General features: G+C 44.5%; 4 protein-coding genes across 4 annotated transcripts; 1 reads left to right on the top strand and 3 right to left on the bottom strand.

Moving 5' to 3' along the window:
• Window positions 1-3,572: 3,572 nt before the first annotated feature.
• On the bottom strand, window positions 3,573-13,009 carry prcp (prolylcarboxypeptidase (angiotensinase C)). The gene is made up of 9 exons (XM_076146469.1): window positions 12,506-13,009; window positions 8,897-9,037; window positions 8,709-8,810; window positions 8,395-8,576; window positions 7,892-8,049; window positions 6,793-6,965; window positions 4,733-4,900; window positions 4,468-4,655; window positions 3,573-4,335 (listed from the first exon to the last, which is right to left on the bottom strand). Exons 1-9 carry the CDS (start codon window positions 12,680-12,682, stop codon window positions 4,131-4,133), a joined length of 1,494 nt encoding a protein of 497 aa, XP_076002584.1. The 5' UTR covers window positions 12,683-13,009; the 3' UTR covers window positions 3,573-4,130.
• A 557-nt stretch (window positions 13,010-13,566) lies between these two features.
• On the bottom strand, window positions 13,567-18,940 carry rab30 (RAB30, member RAS oncogene family). Its single transcript, XM_076146028.1, has 5 exons — window positions 18,418-18,940; window positions 16,625-16,723; window positions 16,436-16,519; window positions 16,159-16,342; window positions 13,567-15,319 (listed from the first exon to the last, which is right to left on the bottom strand). The coding sequence occupies exons 2-5, from the start codon at window positions 16,715-16,717 to the stop codon at window positions 15,069-15,071; spliced, it is 612 nt and encodes a 203-aa protein (XP_076002143.1). The 5' UTR covers window positions 16,718-16,723; window positions 18,418-18,940; the 3' UTR covers window positions 13,567-15,068.
• A 3-nt stretch (window positions 18,941-18,943) lies between these two features.
• ndufc2 (NADH:ubiquinone oxidoreductase subunit C2) lies at window positions 18,944-20,938 on the top strand. Its single transcript, XM_076146031.1, has 3 exons — window positions 18,944-19,203; window positions 19,736-19,879; window positions 20,393-20,938. Exons 1-3 carry the CDS (start codon window positions 19,065-19,067, stop codon window positions 20,440-20,442), a joined length of 333 nt encoding a protein of 110 aa, XP_076002146.1. The 5' UTR covers window positions 18,944-19,064; the 3' UTR covers window positions 20,443-20,938.
• Window positions 20,679-21,240, bottom strand: thrsp (thyroid hormone responsive). The gene has a single exon (XM_076146030.1). It carries the CDS (start codon window positions 21,238-21,240, stop codon window positions 20,821-20,823), a length of 420 nt encoding a protein of 139 aa, XP_076002145.1. The 3' UTR covers window positions 20,679-20,820.
• Window positions 21,241-22,181: the final 941 nt, after the last annotated feature.

The raw sequence follows: 22,181 nt of genomic DNA, 5'->3' as shown, positions 1-22,181 counted from the left end.
GTGTATTTTCCTGTTTTGTATGTAAACTTGTGATCCAGTTTTCCTTCCTCTCTGCGTCACAGTGCAGCAGGCGATCAAACGCCGTCTCTGCCGTACAGTAACCAGGAAGACTCCTCTGATTCTGTGGGAAAATCTTTGCGCCCCAACAGATGCCACTATTTAGGGGAGAATCTTCCCAACTGCTTGCTTGTGTCTTAATCTGCTCATGGCAAAAGTTGATTTCTGGTGCATTCCCAGGCCAGTGGGAATTTCTGCCCTGGCCTGACAACTATTATGGGCTGCCTTTGACATAAAGCCCTACAGGGTCTAAATAGCCTCTATTCTTCGCCCGGCAGTGAAAGGGAGCTTTGTGCCAGAGATTCATTAAATTGCACCTCACAGCCCCTTCGTAAAATGGGTCTCAATAATGAACAGTCGATTTAACTAGAAAAGCTGCCGGAGCTGTTAAATTAAAGGGGAATAAAGTGCAGTTCAAGCTCAGTGTGCCAGAAGAAATGTTGACCTTAAGAAATCCTGGTATGAAACCTCTGCTGTAAACAATCCTGTGTTTGCAGGAACTTTCTTGGCCCGCAGTGAATACAGTGAAGGGTGTGTCTAAATCCTGGAATTGACCCCTTGCCAGTACTTATCCCAATTTAAGTGGAATTTCCGGGAATTTCACATCAATTCAGAGTGCGAAGAAGATCCCAAATCACTGGAGAGGGCAAGAGTGTAAACCAGTCGACAGTCACAAACATTTATCTGTTCTTATCTTTGTATTTCCTCTGAGATTCCTTTGGTTGGATGATTGAAATATGATGAGCCCTTTCCTCCTTAAATCTCCGTGTTGAGGTGAGGCGGCGACTCATTTAGGAGTTTGGAGGGAGAGAGAGAAAGAGTCTGAAGCGGCGAGGGAGAGGGGCTGTTGCTTTCTTATGTTAATTCCCGGGGGAGAAAGGGGACAGTGAAAGTGATAGCACTGATCTAATTATCTGTGTCCCAACACAAGCCTGGGACTGAAAGGAATTCCAGGGGGAAAAAAAGTAAAATCTGAGAGCTACAAATAGTTACAAAACAAAGAACATCTCTCTTTTTAATGGAGGTGCTGAGTGAGTGAAAGAGCTGTGGAGCTTCACAGGACAGACGAGGATGAATGAGGGGAAACTTTACAAACGTTGGGATGTTCAGTTTGAGCACATTTCCACACGGAGTTCCATTATTTTTGCCTCAGACACAAACCAGTAGGAGAGGAAGCAAATGGACGGCAGCAGTAGCAGCAGTAGTAGCAGCAGCAGCAGCTTCATCGCCACGTCTCTCTGCCTGCCCACAGCCATTTCGCCTCTCGCTCTCTTTGCTGGCGGCACAGTTTTGGCAGAGTGACATCATCACAGCCATGGCAGCCATAACCCCCTTTTTTTTCCAGTCAAGGGGGCTTTGGCTTTTGTGCTGGTGGGTCATTCACATCACAGAGCCCTGACGCTGAGATCCCGGAAACAAGTTTCTATTGTGGCATAAAAGCGGAGAGGACGAAGGGGGGCGGGGGCTGAGGAAGACCAGCTAGGGGGGAAATATATAAAAATAAAGAAATGAGGAGGTTTAGACTTAAAATCAACAAACATTCATCACAGAGACTAAACTATACATTGAAACATACATAGATATACTGTATATAGACTGAAAAACCCGTTCTGTGGTTCGACCTTGGCAGATTTTAATTGGACAAATTAATTAGTGCGTCTTCTTTCCCACAGGCATGTTGTTAAATCCAGAGCAGCTACTGAGCAACATTTAAGGAACAAATAAGGAATTAACTCCAAATGTAAAATTAAGCTCTTAACCTGAATTGCTCCATTAAAAACAAAGTATAATTTTAGGATTGTTATGTTTGCTGGGCTCTCTCGGGCTCTTTAAAGACTTTGTGTTAAGCCCAAAACGCTTTGCAACAAATAAACGAGACATTTCCTCTTAATTACTTAAAAACCGAAACTTTGGAGGTCTGTGGTTGAACAGTTGATGAGTTAATAAGCTAATGTCTGATTGTATCTTTATCTCTGAGTCAGCACACTGGATACAGACTGAATCTCCTCTGATTGGCTCCCGATCAGGCGCCAAATGGCAACAAACCAATAACAAATCACCACTGCATTGTTATTGTGTCAGAATGAATTAGCAAACCATACGTCAGGATTATCAAGTACTTCAACTGACATAAAATGTAATGATTTTAATTCAATTTATGTCTGAATTGATGGAATAAGATGGTGTTGCTCTTATGTCTTAATTATTGTGATTATCTATCTACTGTTGGGATAATGGATAAACATTACCTCTCGCTGAGAACTCACTTATTCAGCAAGCAGCACCCAACCCCCCCGGGATGACTGACACACACACACACACACACACACACACACACACACACACACACACACACACACACACACACACACACACACACACACACACACACACACACACACACACACACACACACACACACACACACACACACACACACACAGGGCCTAATCTCTTCCTACGAGTGTGTGGTCCCCCGTCTGAGCCGGGACGTTGGCTGAGTTTGGGGTGGAGCGAATACTAATAACACCTTTGATTGATGGCCGGTGTCAGAGACATAGAAAGGGGCCGAGCGCAATTTATGACCTCTCAAAGTCCTGAGAAAAAGTGGAAGGAAGGCATTTAGCGACGTGGACCCGGTCCTCCCCCATGTTTAGATATGGTTCCTCCTCGACATGGGGCCTTGTGAGATCCAGTCAAGGTCTGTGACAAAGTGTCGAGCAGTGGAGGCTTTTGTGTCCCCGGGTAGGAAAATCAACTGACATAGCTGCGAAGGACATGTTCACCATCTGCTTCACAAAGTCGTGTCATGTCAAGAACAACTGCTTAAAAGAGATGAGGAAGAGGAGGAGGGGGGGGGAAGAGGGAAAGAATGGCTCAAAGGACATTACAAAGCAAGAGGAAGAAACGTTCCATTGGTAGTCAAAGTTGGCATTTCCCATATGACATTTCAGCAAAGGCGTTTTCATCTTGACATTCAGGGGAAAAAGAGAAAAAAGGGAAATAAAACGTGACTTCATCGCCGACCACAAAAGGCTTTCAGGCGCCCGCTGCTTCCTGCGTCCACTCACCGCTTCACTCTTAACCTTCCATCAACCTCTGCGGCTCCCTGCCACTTGTATTAATAATATTACTAGCAGGGGGGCAGCAAACCAGCAACCATCGCATGTCCTGGTGCTGCAATTTAGAGCTTTAATGGCAGCGGGCGAATGAATACGTGTCGAGAGGGGAATCCCACCGGTGGGTCGGCAGGGGCGAGGTCACCGGGCGTAGCTGCAATAACCTCCTGCCACTCGCTTTATTGGCCTCCTCCGATTGGGCTTTTATTAAATCTCAAGACTGTGCAATTGTTCCTGCAAGACGGAGGACATTTCTGAAACGCCGACAAAGACCGACAAGACCCCGGATCGCAACTGAAACATGATGAGAGCAGCGTGCCTGATGATATCATACGCAGCTTTTAATGAAAAGAGAAGCTGGTGTGAGGCGTGAAGGGACAATAAGAAACACACTGATCTGATGTAATCAAATCTGATTTAATATGAAATTTAGTGCAGTGAAAAATCTTTAAGAGACATAAACTTGATTTTCTTCCCGTTTTCTCCTGAGACTTATTAAAGGGTTCACTGCCAAAATACGAGCAAATGCAGCAAAGGTGCTACCAGAACATGTTGAACATTTATTGCAATACACACACACACACACACACACACACACACACACACACACACACACACACACAGACAAAGATGTTTCTACTTCTCGATGGCTTTAACAAGATAAAAAGATCTTTGCAATAACAATTTTCTGTCTCAGAGCCCTTAAAGATTGTTTAAAAAAAACATTTGTTTGGCATTAAGCAAAGGAGTGTATCTCATTAAGTAATTAAAACACTTTGAGAAAGCATTAGCTACAAATTTAAGACATTTTTTATCCAAAATTCATCATTAAAGACAGACAAACTTTGGCTTAATGACCCAGCACCGTGTGAAGCAAGAGGAGAATTAAAGCTCATCGACGTCCGAGTGGTGAATTAGATGTTGGTGTTTTTAGCCACTAGGGGGCGGTGTTCTTCAAAGTACCTCTTTGGCCTTCCTGATCCACTCCTGGAAGTACTTCACCTCCAACGCCCGGGCTGCACGGACTGACGGAGGGTCGTCGACGTGGCTGTAGCGCAGGTCCAGGTGATGAGCTCCGTCTGGAATCATGATGGCCACTAAAGAATCTGTGATGTTGGCGGTGACGCCCCCTGCTGACCACGGGTCCAGTCCTCCATTACTGTAACAAGCAGACACAAAAGTCAAGTCTGTGTTTTAAGACGGAGTTTCGACTATAATCGTCCATATCGCACAACAAAAAGCTTGAAATTCGTAGAACCTTCAGCGTAAACGTCTGACAGGTTGTGTTTACCTGAAAATGATGTTGCTGTGGGATGCGATGTCCTTCCCGCCATAGACGACCCGTGCCCAGTCAGGTCGGGGCCTGACCCCAAACATGGCGTGACACTCGTCTGAGAAGGCCTGGAAGTCCCACGCCTCGGGCTCAAACATGTCCTGCACGCCGTCCGTGCACATGGACATCACCATCTCCGTGCAGGCCTGCGGAGGAGGAACGCAATCCAACATTTTGATTCGTTCAGTGACCCAAACCCAAACCGCAGACCCTCTCACCAGACCTGATAATACCAGCCGAGGAAGCCCAGGCTGCCCGTCGCCGTCTGGGACGTGTTGAGACAGGAAGCGCTCCCCGTGTAGTTGTAGTAGACTTTGGCCGCTTGGGAAACGCCGTGAAGCAGCTGGCGGTCCGACACGGTCGAGTCAAAACTCAGATACTTGCACACCACCTGGAGAACGAGACACATTCACATTACATCACACACACAGTCCCTCATTGGCTAAAAGAAATTTAACATTTAGGGATGGACCTTCTCAAAGTCAGAGCTTTATGTGGAGCAGACACTGACGCAGCCTGGTTGTAGTTCTCTAACAAACCAGCAGAGGGCAGTGAGGGACACATTCTCACAATGTCTTCCTATTTGTTACATTTTTGTCAATTATTCAATCAAAACAGGCATCAATTTGACTTTGTTTTGCATTTGAAGTGAAGTGAAGGGAGAGGCTCATTCCTTTACCTCCAGCCCGTTTCCACGCTGGCTTGTTTTCTCTCACTCCAAGTGTTTTTCCACATAAAACATAGTGGCGCCTCATTTGCATGTGAAATTCACTGGAATGAAAGTAAGTCTAACTTGAATTTATGGCTGTAATCTTGGCACGGGAGGAGAAAGCGTCCATTTACTCCATGCAAATGATGTCTCCATCATGTGAAACCTGGAGGATCTCCTTCTGTGGATCCCTGCTTGTTCAGCCACATGCCATTTCTCAGATTTGCCCGTGCGGTTTGTATTAAATGTTTGAGTTTGAGCTTTTGTTTGGTTTTTAGTGCAGTCGCCGGACTGTGTGTTGTTATGGTTGCAGCAGCAGAGTTGGCTGTTGTTCTGCGCTCTTTGTGAAGCGGAGAAACTGGGTTTGCTTGTTTGGAGGTTGGAGGGGAGCTGAGCTAGTGTGGAGTCTGTTACTAAGGCTTTTGTCTGCAGCCTGGGGAGGAGTTGGTGGTCGATGGATGAGGAGGGCCACAGACATGTCCAACCAAAGATTTATACCGTGAAAAAAAATGCAATTGCTCCAAAGCATCTTCTCCTTACTTTTCAGATAGGATTAGGCTTATACATTCATCTCTGCCAACAGATTTCCCTCTTCTAAGCCCTCAATACCCCGTTCTCACACTCACTCAGATAATCACATTAGCTTTGTCATTAAAAAAAGCTCCTCTTTGCACCCACTGCCTAAACCGCTTAAACCACCCATAGGGGTCGCATACATTAAAGACAAACAGCCAAAAAGCCCAAAATGACCATTTAGTGTTTATCACATAACACGCTGCACCTGGAGCCATTCTGTGGCTAAATGTGTCCACTGGTGTAAAACAGAGGTCAGGGGAGGCTTCCTGCACGGAGAAACGGGTAAACAAAAACTTACTGCAATAGTAAATAGTTGGTGTATGAGGCTGCAGTGTGTGTGTGTGTGTGTGGGGGGGGGGGGGGGGGGGGGGTAAAGGACAGAGAGGAGCTGTGGGTCAATAGCGGTGCTTGGTTTACACACGTGACGCGGCGAGGTGACGGGCAGAATACACTGCACGCAAGTCAATCAGCCGTAGCACAACAGCGGCTGTACTGTCACAACACCAACACAAAGAGTTTAGAAATGAGAAATAAAACCTGCTGTTATTACTTTTATTAGTTTTTCCAAATAAAATTTTGTGAGAGCGCTGGACGTTTTGTCCCAACAGAGCCGGGCAAACGTCCTGCTACTGTGTCCCCATACGAGGACGACTCACAGATCTGGCGGAGTGTGCGGGTGAAAGGATGAAAGAAAGAATGGTGGCTTACTTGTAGCCGTTCATCTAAAGAATACTTAGAAATCTTAAAAGGAAGCTGGATCCTTATAAATATTAATGAAGTTAATTGACAGCTGTTGTAAACAAAAGCGCGGAAGACCACAACAAACACTTGTAAACGCCTGAATCCACACACTCCTTTCCATTAGGGCGAGCCTGTCAGGACAGATCAGGGGCTTAACGTCCAAGCTGGAATAACATAGCTGAGATCATTCAATGGCTTTGGTTCATTCTTAGCTACAGTAACATGGACGCTTCTGTTCCAGGTGGCATGTTGTGTACCTTGATGGGCCACGCAGGCAGCGGCTGGAGGAAGTTGGCCTCGTACGGGTAGTCCACCATGGCCAGGTTGGACCAGGTCTCCTGCAGCCAGTTCTTGAAGCCGGACGCCTCTTCCGGCTTCTTAAGCGTGGAGCACAAACTGAATTCCTCTGAGAGCCACTGAAGACCAGTAGCTTTGTGGGAGGATCAGAGGAAGAAGATTAAGGCATCATCTTTGACTTATTAATGAGAATGTAACTGCATTAACGTAACACACAGATCCATCCCCCTAGTGGTGAATTGCTGCATTGGAGCCTTGTCCCTCGATCATCCCTCCCTTAATTTCACCTGCTATCCACAAATTCCTCTTTAAATTATGTGAGGAGCTAACAATGAAAGCCAACACACACACACACACACACACACACACACACACACACACACACACACACACACACACACACACACACACACACACACACACACACACACACACACACACACACACACACACACACACACACACGCGCGTTAATCATGAACGTCCTAGTTGAGGCTTGTTCTATTAATATTCACTTTGTTTACCCGGATTTCTTTCTGCCCACAGTAATGAATCCCAGGCCGTCCTCCCGTTTCTCTCACTTCCTGCTCTGTATCTTATTATGCGTCCTGCTATGATAAATACCTGCGACATTATTAGTATGCCGTGTTATTCATTAACCTACAGAATGTGAAATATCCTCTTCATCTTAATATCTCCCTCCTGCTCCTCCTCCTCCTCATTATCATCAGTATCATTCTGATTCTGCCCTTCAGTGAGGGACAGTAAACAGCAGGACGAACCCAGAGCAGCTGATTGCTCATTTACTGCTAATGAACTGATGCAGATTGTCTAAAAGAGGGAAAACTTGAGGAATCCCGTGAGGAATAAAAGCACATTTTCTCATTTTGCACTGCAGTGTCAAAGAACAAAGTACATGTGGTTATAAAACGGATTATTGCATTTTGCGGGTCCAGACTTTAAAGCTGAAAGTTTTACACGCCAATAGAAGCGCCACCTTGAGAGTTATACCTCCTCGTAATCTGACAAACTAAATCCCGACATAACTACGCGACTCACCGGTGGAGGAGATGTTGTCGATGGCCTTCCACGACCTTCGGATGTTAGCGTCGCATTTACTACCGCTCTTGGCAAAGTCCTGCGTGACTATTTTGTAGAAACCACCGCAGGGCCCCATACCAGGGAACTGCCATATCGGGGCCGAGGCTGCCAGAGCTCTGAAACACAACAACAGGCACAATATCCTCAGACAAAAACAGAGAGCGTTACATCGTCACATCACCTGCTCTGAATAATAAGGTGTACAGTGTGTGACGGGTGTGTGAAGGAGGCTGAGCTCAAAGGCTGCAGAGGAAGGATGGAAGAAGGAACGAAGCACTACAAACACACACATCTGATCCAAGATCTTTAATGTAGAATTAGAATTAGAATCCTAAAAGTCTTGTTTTCTTATAGGAATGTTTACATTTCTAACCCCAAATTCGTAAAGTAAAGTGCTGTGAGTGTGAACATCAATATGCCCAGGTTCTATTATCATGTACGTAGTTTCAAACATGTCTCACCCGACCACTATATGGGGGTACTTCATCCTCATCCAGGCAGCCAGCATGCCCCCGTAGGACCCTCCCAAGGCGATGACGGGGCTGTGCTGGGCTCCCGGTCTAGAACTCTTCAGGTTCTCAATCAGTACGGCGAAGTCTGCCAGAGCCTGCTCCGAGGTCAGGAAGTTCAGGTGTTTGCTATCCTGCAACAGAAACCACAAATCCTTACAAGCCACATTCATCTCTGCATGATTAAACTCTTCATATGTAGTTATGTAGACACAAGAGAACTTTATTGCTCTGCTTCCACTTGTCCACACCGAGTCTTCGCTTACAGAGAACGTGTCTTGTCCAAATGGCAGAGACTCTCCATAGTAACGATGCTCGGCAAAAACCAGCATGGCACCCAACTCCTCCGCAATTTCCCACATGAAGCCCTGAAGAAAAGGCGATGACAGGCTGTGAATCAGATGATGTGCAGGGCGACTACAGTGGAGCTGAATGCAAACTGCTGCCTATTTACCGTATTGTTGCAGAACCATGTGATGTCCCCTTCGTTGCCAGTGTAGAAGAGAATAGGACCCCCTCCCTGACGCCACTGTTTGTCAGCCACAAGGTATCGCTGCTTGAAGGTGCTGTTCTCCAGGAAGCCAAAGTGATCAATCTGTAAGGAGTGAAAACAAGGCAGGAAGTGGCATTTACACCGGATCGTATATAAAGAAAACACAGAATAATGTCAATTCACAGACAACAGTAGCCATCGGAAAAGCCAAATTAAGCGTTTCTACTGTTAGCATAGCAAGACACCAAGATTGTTAAGATCACAACCAGTTCAGAAAAAAATAATAATAACCGAAACATATAATATTTACATTTATTTCAACTTTTTTCTCAAAATATTGCCACTTTATTCTTGAAAATTAATTTTTTTTTCAACCCTGGCCCTTCGCCTGTGAGAACCTGAACACATCTCCTACAAAATAAGACTCACTAAAAGTAAAATATACTTATAATAAAAACATGAAACTTAATGGACCTAATGGGAATAAACCTAATGTGTTAATGTTTTTATATTCAGAGGTAGACAGAGCAGGTTCACACACACATACACACACACACACTGCTGTGAGCTGTAAGCAGATCTGTGGCTCTGGTCCAGCTCGGTGTTATGAAATGACAATCCTGAGGTTGGATCCTTTGGGTAATTAGCCCCAATTTGTATTAAAAAATTCTGGAGGCAGTTTACAGGACACCACATTAGTTCCACTTTGGATGAGCTCTGAGACGCCCTTTCATCAAACCTCTGGGACTCTGGGCAATATTCCCCCTTTCCACCATATTTCCTGCATTCTGTGTTCAACAAAGAGTGAAAGAAGCGAGCGGCGAAGACAAACCCCGTGGTTCTTCTTCTACTGAGTGCCACGGTGGAGTAGTCCCAACCCTTGAAACAGCCCCGACACTTCATACAAAATGTTTTTGTTTTGTTTTTCTCCCCTCCTCGCTCACTTCCCTCCTTGCTGGAAACAAAGAAGGCGGCGATTTTATGAGCCAATGACAGCGAAAAAAAGATTCTGGGGGCCTCAATGTGCTCATTCAAGCCTCAACTCCTCAGGCTTGGCACCGGTTTGAGTGCGAGGGGGGACCAGCAGACGCTTTAAAGGAACAGTTCACCCTTTCTGCAGTGAGGACAACTGGCAGCGCCATACACCATGACAAAATAGTGTAACTGTATCGTTAGAATTTTGTGAGGAAAGCGCTACATTGCTCCATACACAACAACCTCCTTATATTTGGAGGTTTTTGTGGATTTCATGCATCTGAAATGGTCGACTACTTCACTTATTTTAGGAGTGGGAGACAAATTCTACAGAGTTCTATAGAAGCAAACTCCTACAGGTTAACATTAAAGTGTGTAGATATCTAACAAACCCCTGGTGTGTACAGTCTCTCGTGCAGCCGCTCAGTATGCAGAGCACAAAAGCCATGAGATTGGTTTCATCAGGGCGTCTACACCCTGATAAGTACTGCCCCCTTGTGGCTCATGCAGGCAGCGCTTTGCATCAAAATTCAAGGCACACAAAGTCCATCTATTCAGCCGCCACTTCAGCTGGTCCATGTGAGAGGCGGTTACATGTGTTGTGTTACTGTCTCAGAGTGGAGAGCCCCAGGGAAATGGCCACAGCACAAAGTACGGCAGTTCATTCACCAAAAGGACGCTAAAGGACACTTCCATTCATTGTCTGGAGACGAAACACTGGCAAGAGGATTTCCTCTGGACAGGATCACTTTAGTCTCTGTCCCACAGAGAGCTCAGACAAGCGTGCATGATTTACGACTCTGTGTGCAAATAGAAAGTCTTTTTCTGCTTAAGCTGTTGGTGTCATTTGAAATTTTGGGGATGCCTCCGAATAAGTGAACACTTTTGTCTTTTGCCTAACAAACAACAAGACGAAACAAGATAAGACAATGGGTGTTAAAGGGAGGAAACCGTCTTCATCGTCTCGACAGCCAGGCAGGATGGTGTGGGTGGGACCAGGTGTGGAGGAGCATTGTCTCCTTATCTGAGGAACACACAGCGCTCACACTGTGCAGTTTAGGATACGTGGAACTCATTAGTGCTTTAATTTAACTTGTATCGCTTTTGTTTGAGCAGCATTAAGGGGAATTAAAATGAGAGATATATATACATAGATACATATTAGGGGGAGGCAGTGGCACAGTGGTAGAGCTTCCGCTTCGAAACCGGAGGGTTGCCGGTCTGAGTCCCTGCTGAGGTGCCCCTGAGCAAGGCACCGAATCCTCAATTGCTCCCCCCTCTGTAACTTTCCGGGTGTTAATGTAATGTAAGTCGCTTTGGATAAAAGCGTCTGCTAAATGCTCGTAATGTAATGTAATGTAATGTAATATTAACAGGATCATTTCAGCATTTATGATCCTGGATCAATATCAACTGATTGACACATTAGTGGATCTGCACCAAAGTGTGACGGGTTCTTCCTCCGACCAGAACATTTTGTGGTAACTCTTCTGACCAATTAAAAACAGACACAACTGGAGGAAACAAACGAGGCCCTGTGCTCCTCCAGCATGAAGGCTGATGATGTCATCCTGCTGAAGCTGCTAATCTTGGATGACCGGACACTTCAGCCCTGATTGCAGCAAGTAGGGGTGTATTCACACACGCGTGCAGTCTTGTGATCGCGTGAGTCGAGTTCACAAGTCACCCCACACGCTGCACACACTCAGAGGTGCAATTTGACTCTCTGTGAAGCTCCCTCTCACACACACAGACATAGACATAGACACAGACATAGACACACACACACCCCTGCCTGATGCACAGCGTTTCATTTTCACTGAGCCCTGCAGACCTTTTTAGGCAGGGAGCCAGGGGGGGTAGTTACTGTTTTACTAGCGGCCTCACAGCCAATTGAAGCCTGAGGGAAGCACCTATTGTGCCTGTGGACTCAAGGTATGAATTACAGTGACAGAATCAACTCCATAGACTGTTTACAATAGAGCAACCACACGCACACCCAGCAATAACATTAAGTGATGATTAAGTGGCAAATAAAAGGGCAAGCCAGCTTCATCTAAAATCCTGAAGCTTAATCTGTTTACAAAGATATGCAGAGAGATCGAATGAGGAAGCAACACCTCCTGATATCAGAGGAGCTCAGAGGAGCTGGGACAGGCAAATGTCTCATATTTGACTTGACAAATACATTTTCAGAAAAGGGAAATCAACTCAATCAGGAAATAAAGCGAAAGAGGAAAAGCAAGCAGATGTTAATCAGAAATAAAGTAGACTTTGTGGTGACTTATGGGTCATTGCACAGAATAATGATGTGAAACTGTCACAGGCTGCAAATCCTCAAACTGAGGGACGTGGAACCAGAAACAATGTGGCGTTCTTACTTCATATAGGACTTCAAATCTTTAATGAATTATTAAACTGATGTCATTTAATCTCACATCTGGTTGTTGTGAGATGATTAATTACCACAACAAAGATGTATGTCTGGATATCTGGACAAGCTGAGCACACATGGAAACTAAATACAATATTAAAGCCAACTGAAAGGGAAGTAAACTCAAAAGAACAACATTAAAGAATGACAGTTAGACTCACCATCTGGTCAAAGTAGAAGGTCTGATAGCTGATGGAGCCCTCTGATGTGTGTAAAGCACCAAACCGGTTGAAAAGTTTTGGTGTGAGGGCAATCACGTGTAGACAGCAGAGAGATAAAGTTAAGAGCAGCGTGGCGGCGGGTCGGACCCAAACACCATCCCGGGATCCTGTCTTCATCTCGGCTCTGATCTGATCTGATCTGTGCTCTGCTCTGCTCTGATCTCTGCCCCTCACACACTCAGACAGACACACAATGATCGCTCCCAGATAGCAGCGAAGACGAGACCTGTGCGTGTGCGCGTCCCAGAGGAGGAAGTGACACTCGGGAGACCTGAAATCACAGCGAGACCCGCCGGGGGCAGAGCGCCGGGTCCAGTCTGCGCCCGGACATCAGAAAGCTTTCAGAAAGCTTTTGAGAATCAGTTTTAACGCGAATTCGCCCTGTAAGGACTTAATGCCACTGTCAGACACACTGCAGACAGTCAACAGAAGCAGACAACTGGATATGCGCTCGCAAGGGATTATGGGAGTCTGAGTCTCAGACGTGCCGAAGCCCCGCCCCTGACATATTATTATTATTATTATTATTATTATTTCTTTAGTTTTATTATTAGTTTTATCATTATTATTAAGTTGGTTCCATTTTGTCATATTTTCCGTCTGTGTTTCCAGCTTCTATTTTACTGCCAAACCCAAAACATTGAGAAACAGCATTTAGTAAAAATTGCTGGAATTAACTTCCAGAAGATTTGAGACTTGTTCCCAAACTGACTACTTTTAAATCAGGACTAAACACGTTTATGCGCCCAATTGTATTCTGCTAAGAAACCAGAAACCTTACACTTTGATATTTGATACAGTTACAGTCTCCCTTGTTTATGAAATGTGCTATATAAATAAAGTTGCTCCTTTCCCCGTCTCTGCTGCCCAGCCCTGCCCGGCCTGGCTCACATCTCTTTGTCTTGTCTGCTTTTCCAACTTTCCATTTCTTATTTTCCTCATTCATTCTCCAAAATATCTAAAAAGATGATTTAGGATAAAATACGGCAAATAACAGCAGCTAGTTTGTGTAATTATTTAATGTTATACAGAGTAACTTTGTAGGGATTATTTTGTACACATAAAGGAGATACAATAACCCCAGAGTGTTTCCTTTGTTTATGCTCATAATGTGCTGAGAAGATGCGGGGTTAACAATAAACAATTGTTAAATCTCAGGAAATGAAGGCAAAACAAAAGCTCACTGCCTTTATAAAGAGTTAATGAAGAACAAGAACGAAAGCAAAGTGCGGCGATGTACTACACTTCTGTACAACCAAAGACAAAATATAACAATTCAAAAGAAGTGTGCAGTATATGGCATTGTGCAATACAGTACATTACAGGTATGGCAAAATATCATATGGACAATAAAGTTAAAACACTACAAATTATGGCCCAACATGCTCAACGGTCAAGAAACTTCACAATAAAAGCATATGAAATACAAAATACCACTCATATACAAAACTACGAGAACATAGCGTTCAAACAAAGAAGAATTGATACAATTTAATGGCTAAGCAGTAACAACAAAGGCAGGAGTAATACATAGATAGGTCAAAGAAGTAGATGAATCAAAAATGTCAGTTGATTAAATTGTATCATTTCTACTGATGAGCTGTCAATTTAAGAGGCCTTGTTATCTGCTTCATACTATAACCCACTAAATGCAAGCACTACAAATATGCCAAGAATAATAGCATCATAGAATACTGAATGTAGTGTTTCAGTTTACGTTACGCAACAAAAAAAACATATTTTAGCAGCAAGTCAAATCTATTGGGGAACAAATATTTCACAGTTTGTAATGACAGACGGGTGCAAATAACTACGGGTCGATGTAACTCTGAATGTTAATAACCTTAGAAGCAATTGAGAGAGAAAGAGAGGGGAGGAGGAGGAATGAATTGATTGTGCAACAGATTTCGGGGGTTCAAAATTTGCAAACCCGTTTTGATCAGACTTGGTATTTGCAAAAAAGGTACTGAATGTAAACATAAGGTTATCGGTAATCAGATAGCCTTCTCCGATGATCACCAAACATGCAGTCAGGTAGGATGAGTCTGTAACAAAAGAGCTGGTAGAGCCTGTTTTTCTACACAAAACGCTGCTGGTGAATGAGGAAAACTGCGAGAAAATGAATCCTAAAAACTAAGCAACAGGGAGATTCTGCATTTGTCTATGAGGAGGACAAAATGGAGCCCTAACCCGATTCTGTGACTCCTGGATGCATCAGGCAGGAAAACAGCCAGACACACTTTGCATCCAGTTGCACTGAGGGCAATGATCTCCCTAATGGCAGCATCTGAAATTGTTTCCTCTGAAAATGCTCGTTCCTGGAAGGCCAAACAAAGGTTGGCAAACTCCCATGTACAGCTTAAGGTTAAAAAGGCATGGGACTATAGAAGTGACGGGACTAAGAAGTGGCCTACTGCTTAGCTTAGAGGGACGGAGGCATGGGGGCTCAGCCATCTGCCCTCTACAGTCAATGGCCACTTAGTTACCGCTGGCCTCTCTCTCTCTAATTGAGGCTGCAGCAGCTCAAGTAACTGATGGTTTTACCCTCTCCAGGCATCGGGGCAGTGTCATTGTTATCCAACTTGTTCTGCTTGGCCTCTCGGATGAGTTCGCAGGCCAGATCCAGGAAGAGTTTCTCGACATTGTCGGACTCTTTGGCCGAGGTCTCCAGGTACAGCATGCTTTGAGAGTCGGCAAAGTCTTCGGCCCTCTGTCGGAGGACCTCTCTCTTCTCTGACAGATCAATTTTATTTCCTGCGAGAAACACAAGAAATAATCTGTTAACATAACAGTTTGGCTTCTTGCTTCCTGCCGCAGATCGTCTTACCGAACAGCAGTGGGTGGACGCGCCAGTGTGTGTGTGTGTGTGTGTGTGTGTGTGTGTGTGTGCATGAAGTGTATGCATGGCACCAGCTGACATGATTTGATACAAGTGAGTACTGATAAAATTTCAACATGAAAGTACTTAAATCTCATTATCAACAAACTAAACATGTCCACAAAGAGAAAATGTCTCCTCCATGCATCCACTGACACTCGCTAATGAAGGAAATGTGTTTATCTGAAATAAGCTGATGCAAAGTAAACACGGGAGGATGATGATGATGTCATGGCAAAGTCAGGAGTCGAGATCTGGGAGGCGCCGACTCATGAAGTAAACAAACCTGATTTAGCTCATCTGGAACCAATCCAACACATTTTAACAAGTTCAGCTAATGTGTTGGGTTTGGTTGGATTGATGAACCCTTCTAAACTGGAATAGCACATCACAATCTTTGTATAGGTTCAAACACAGACATACGATACGCTCCATAGTCTATCAGTTCAAATGAAACTGGAGGAACAGGCTTCTGTTTCTGTTCTACACATGCATGGGTCAAACTACAAACACTGTGGTAAAGCTGTAATGTGTCTCTGTTCCTACAACACATCTGTGATCAACCTCATTAGAACGATAACATGTATTCACTGCTATACCTTGAGGGGAAATAAAGGTTGATTACATTTCAGAGAGCCACTTCCATGTAAACACAGCTGCATGATGACAAAACAACCCCCATCCATTATTAAAGCACAAAGAGATGTTTGCTTACCGACTAATATAGTCACCACTTGGTTGTTGGCGTACTGCTCAATCTCCCTCAGCCACTCTGGAAGGCACCTGAAGGAGTCCTCACAGGTAATGTCATACGTAAGGATGAGGGCATTGGCACTACGGTAATAACTCTGAGTAATGGAGCGAAACCTCTCTTGTCCAGCTGTGTCCCAGATTTGCAGCTGGAAAACAAAAATGCCCCAAAAAAGGTCAAAGTCCATGCAATTATTTACAACAACATGAGACGATCTGATTTGATACAAATGTCACTGTACCTTGACCTTTTCTCCTTTGATTTCCACCGTTTTAATCATGAAATCCACTCCAATGGTCGCCCCTTGTCCAGGCGGGAAAAGGCCCTGAAATAAAACAGAGAACTTGAGTCGAATTGTTGGTGTTTAGCTCGAATAATTAGCGTTTCCCTTCACAGTAATACATAACTGCAGAATCACACACATACGAACCTGAGTAAAGCGCCGGACGAGACATGTCTTCCCAACTCCAGCGTTTCCTATCAGCACTATTTTGAACAAGTAGTCATAATCTTCCATGCTCATACTCACCTGGAAAAAGTGAGGAGACAAAAAGAGACGCAGACAATCCCAAATCAATACCAATTCAATCCCAAATCAATGGGTGTGGTTCCATTTGTCTCCAGGCTCAAGCTTGAAAACCTGAAGGCAGATTCAATTTGGTTCCACTCTGGAAATCATGGATTCAATTCAGTTACGATGAACTCCTTATTATTCTCCTTGGTGAAAAGTATACAGATAAAGAACATCCCATAATATTAGTAACACAATAACACAACAATAAACAATAATAAATAAATGTTTTGTAGTTAAGCAGCAGTAGAAGTAACATGTCAAGTTGAGCTTTTAAAGGTTTGTTGAATTAATCCAATTAGATAATTGTGGTATAAAATATTTCATATTGATTACCGGTGTCGCCTAGGCAACTTGATTCAATTATTTCTTTCATCACATTAATGCACTGAATTAGCATAATTTATAATCAATGAATTGATGCAGTAACTCAATTCTTTCACCACTAACCAATAAAGCCTGTTTCAAATTTACAACCACTACAAAGCCAAACATTCTAACTGTCTGATTGGTGACATGTGGTACTGTGGTAATGTTATGGAGTATAACTCACACACTGACAACAGACTGGTGACATTTACAGTTCGGGTTTTAAGATGATATACTCACTAATTTGTGTACAAATGCAGGAACAAGCAGCTGTTCAAGTGCTGCTGCTGCTCAGAGTTCAGCTCAGTGGTGAAATGCGTTCAGTGGGTGGAAACCTTTGTCCCAAAATATGCAAATGACTGAAGTCGTTGTGTCTGCTCACATTTATTGACTTATTCACACTTGTTACCCCTTTATGTCTGCTATTGGTATATAAAATGTGAAATACATATTAACGAAACAGTAATAGTTCACTATTTCTTCATCAGCAGCATTCCTAGGTTGTATACAACATAAGGATGAACTCTTTGACTCCTTCCATACATCGAGCCTCTCATGAGTCCATTTCACCTTCTGTGACATTTGCATAGGGTGGGTTTCCAAATATTCCTGCTTCAACCGCAGATTTGGGGAGCAGCTGTGCATCACCTTGTGCAGACTGAGGAGGCTTTGTGAGGACAATCTCGTTAAATATTAAACAAAGTTGTAAGTGACGGCTCTCTGTTGTTGTTGTCCGCACACCACACTGCTATATTCCGAATATCTCCAAATACAAACGAGCCATTTTAACATTTTAACATTCTCTGCACCACTTTAATGCACATTTCCTCCCCCGTTAGGACCCTGAACGCGGCCTACGGCCGTGATAGCGACGCAAAATAATGTTAAGTATGAAACCTTTTGCAGTTGCAGGTCAAACAGATCATTGACGGATAACTGAATACAATTGAAGCCTGTTTTCATAACAACACGCCCAAAAATCGAGCGCATGTAAACGCAGATTTCCTCTTTATGTCGCATTTCCCTCTTCGCCCCTTTTTATCTAACGCGATGATGCAAAGTAACCGGATGTGCACAGATTTAATAACAAATAAAGCTCAATTTCTGCCTAATTATGTTTCCTTTTCAGTCTGAGTGGATGTGAGGGCGAAGCTGAGCAGCAGCAGCGGCCATAGGCAGCACTACCGTGCGGCTACAGAAAGCCATTTTGGCCCCTTTCAGCGGATCCGAGAGGAAGAACGAATCCTCCCCACGGATCGGAACCGAACCCCGGCTGGACTCACCGAAACTGCCGGGATGCCCCCCGGACTCAGGACCGCTCGGTACGCATAGGTCACCTCCTCATCAAACGGGTGAAGGCAGCGCTGGGCAGGGCATTACTGCTCCGGCTGGGTGTCCTCAGCAGCTCAGAGGAGAGGAGGAGGAGGAGGAGGAAGAGGAGGAAGACTGCGCTTCAATGATGTCACCAGCTCCAAATACTCCCAATTCCATAGCTTTTCCTCTACAAAATCAAGCAAGTGTTGGACTCTTTTGGGCCCAGGAATAAAGGAAAAAGCTGACTCAGAATTATTGTTATTATTATTATTATTTTTTTATTGTCTTCATATCTAAGTTGGTGTATGCCTTTTTATTGATATTTATTTAATTAAAGTGTATTTTAGGTAAATAAATTTGAAATCCTTAAACTCCTGGAATGAATTGGAATAATTAAAATGCTTTTGTTGCTAAACAGTTTCCTATTCTCCCTTTGGTTGCTAGGAGACATTATTGCGGAACTGAAGCGCTCTTGTTTTGGTTGTCAGGACCTTTTATCCGGTTGCACACCGAGTCCTTGACTTCCTAGGAGAGGTGATTAGCATTAGCTCGTCCGGGGAAGACAGTCTGTCAGTCGGTACAGTTATACATTCTGACAAATACAGAAAGCGCCTCCATGGGGTTGATACCTGACGAAGGGAAGGACCTTCCTCCCCCGGGGATCGTGAACAGGAACTCGGTGGGACTGGCCGGTATCGGCTGGTTTACCGCGATGTTCCACAACTCCCTGAACCAGAGGCCGCCGCTCAAATCAGGTTAGCATGTCGGCTAGCTCCTCTCTTGACGCTTCATTTAAACGGCCAAACGTAATAAAGGCGTCATAATTCAGAGTTGTGTGTATTCATAGTTGATATATTATAGCAGAGTTGTAACAGCTGTAGCGGAGCATTGACATTTAGTGAAGTGTCGCGTTATGATGCAGAACAGAACCCTTGTTATTAAACTGAGGTAAAGTTGGAAATACATGCATACTTCCGGAGTCAATAACTCTCAAATCAAACTTCTCCAAAGCAAAAAAAAAACACTAAATGTGGAAAACAAAATACCGTTTTATGCTCGCTGCATCAAATGTTTAGGGACTGTGGAGAAAGTGCACTCGCCGAAAAATACAAGATAACCAAAAACAATACGTTTACTTTGAAGTGCCATAACAAACACCGGAAGCCTGTAGCTGCTCTGATACAACACTAGTTTGTCATTTAAGAGTTTTCCCTTCACTTTACTGCCAATTACCTCAGTACTTGTGTCCCCTGTGTCACGTGTCCCTCTCCTCCTCCTCTTCCTCAGGTGCTCATCGACAGCTCCTGTTCGCAGCAGTGGGTTGGTTCATCGGCTACCACGTGACCAAATATGAGAACTACATATACGCCAAACACGATCGAGACATGAATCAATACATCCAACACCACCCGGAGGAGTTTGCTCCAAAAGGTAAACATGGAGTCTTCTGTTTACAGCGTGTTGATGAAACGGTGTTCCTCAGGGCGCACACACTGTTCATGCACAGAGCTGACACCAAGGCCTAGTACAATAAGAGGGGGGTGGGGGGGAGATACTGCTGTTAGTCTACTTGCTAATTCATTTTTTTATGTGCCGTCACTTCGCTCCTCATTTGTTTTATTGGGATTTTAAGGGCACCTTTGTTTCGCAGAATATTTAATTCCCCCCCCTCAGAAAGCTCTTCATGCTTCTCGCTCACAAAGTGCCACATAAATTGTATCCTGCACTTTGAATCGGGGTTTATTTTAATGTTTCAATCCTCCGTCTCTCTATCTCTGATCTGACTGATTGTTCAACGGGCAGCGCCGTGTTTGTTTAATTGTTTCCACGCCCACACGTCTCTATTTACCGTACGAATTACCTGAAAATTTGTCTGAATGTATTTAAATTTAAATCTCAGAATCTTCACATATCAACCTGCCGTTATGTTTTTATCTCCACTAGAACTCAAGACGTTTGCAGAGATCGTGAAGCCGTTTCAGCCGATTCGCTAAGCATCAGCACCCGACGCAACTGGCGAGGGAGAGAGGAGGGAGAGAGAGAGACAGAGGAGAGCGATCGCCATCTGTCTGTGTGAAAGCTGTCTGTCACTGTAAATTATATCTATATGTACAATAACAATAAAACATACAAACTCAACCTTTTCTGTCTGAACTTCCCCTTATTGATGAGTTTAAACAATAAACAAGAACACAAACAAGGATCTTTGTTCACATAATGACAAGGTCAGTTTTGGCAATGCACTTTTATTTCATATTCATTCAGTCAGATGGATAGAATGAACAGTTTGACAGACATTTGACAAGTTCCGGTTTAGTTGCTACACATTCTGCACACATCCAATCACAAACACACTTCATACACACGCTTCTCTAATTGGCCACCCCGATCAGGTCCATGTATTTGTCTCGGAGGCTCTGGGTCTTCTTGGTGAGTTCGCTCATCACAGAGAAGAGTCCTGTCAGGTGGAAGTGGAAGAGGGCCTCAGGATCCGTGTCTAAGAGGGGCTCCAGGCTTTTGTTGAGAGCCGTGTTGGTTTGGGCCTTGTGGTCGTCCAGGGAGACCAGTCCGCACTCCACCGCGTTCCTTATGGCTTTGAGGGTCAGGTAGTTATCGTGCAAGTCTCTGCAGGTCTCCTCCTCCGCCTCGTGGTCCCAGACCTCGGCTGAGGGAACGTCCAGCAGCATGCTGGGGAGCAGGACCGTCTGTTCCATGTCGCTGACGGCCGAGCTGTATCTCCTCAGGGCCAAGTGAAGGCTGTTTCTGGTGAATGGGGTCTCCACGGACTGCATGGTGTCGGCTGGTTGTCAGGGGTCGGGGGTGACGGTTCCTGTGCTGTGGTGTGCGGTGCAGAGCCACGAGAGAACACACGCTGGTGAATTTATACACCGCAGCCAGGGGTGGACCTCCTTACGTAACCGCAACAGCCGATGGATGGAGGAACAGCGCGGGTGCTATGTGGAGTCACTTCTTATCTCTGTTTGATTTACACAACCTTCCATTTCTCTGGAATATTGCCTGACCTGTTTGCCTCAGGACCAAACTTAAATCCTTACCTGCACCGAACCGGATTATTCTCAATATAAAGCACTGGAACGGTTTAATATGAATTGATTTAAGTTCAAAATGAGCTGATTTGTTTTAAAGTGACCCCGCAGGAGACGTGTGGTGTCGAGGCCAAGGTCGGTCGTGTTTACAGGAGTGGCTTATCTCCCAGACTTGAACCGGCTCCTCTGTTCTCTGTTTGCTCAAAATATTGCAAAGCAAAAGTAAACTTGAATTAGTCAACAGCTTAAACGAAATCCAAGCTTTTTATGCTTTTCAAGCTTTTAATAGACAGACAGCCACAGGATGAACCGGGTCTAAGGTTCTATCTGGTTCTGGTCCCCTTCTAGACTAGAATGATGTCCTCTGCTCAGATGGACATGGACACTCTGCAGTCTGTCCCCGAGCCAAGAGCTCTCCCTCAATATGCAACGTGACTTTACATCATTGCAAGCAGCACCTGAGAGCAGAGAGTCGTTACTTTGAGCAGAATCCAGCTTGTTTGGACAACAAACACGTGCAGCAATGAAACAATGTCGCAATGCTTCATTAGATACACACACACACACTGCAACACATCAAACAAACCGCTGCAATCTACAGAAAGTGTGTCTTCAGATCCTTTGCGCAGTAGCACTTCATAGAAATAGAAATCATGACAGGCAGGGAGTTGGATAACAAGACTTAA

This window comes from Genypterus blacodes, unplaced genomic scaffold (assembly GCF_046128005.1).
Source record: "Genypterus blacodes isolate CSIRO-AG114 ecotype Tasmania unplaced genomic scaffold, CSIRO-AGI_Gbla_v1 ptg000032l_1, whole genome shotgun sequence".
Taxonomy (NCBI): domain Eukaryota; kingdom Metazoa; phylum Chordata; class Actinopteri; order Ophidiiformes; family Ophidiidae; genus Genypterus; species Genypterus blacodes.
Note: the sequence above shows the minus strand (reverse complement) of the source record. Positions and strands in the feature narration are given on the sequence as shown.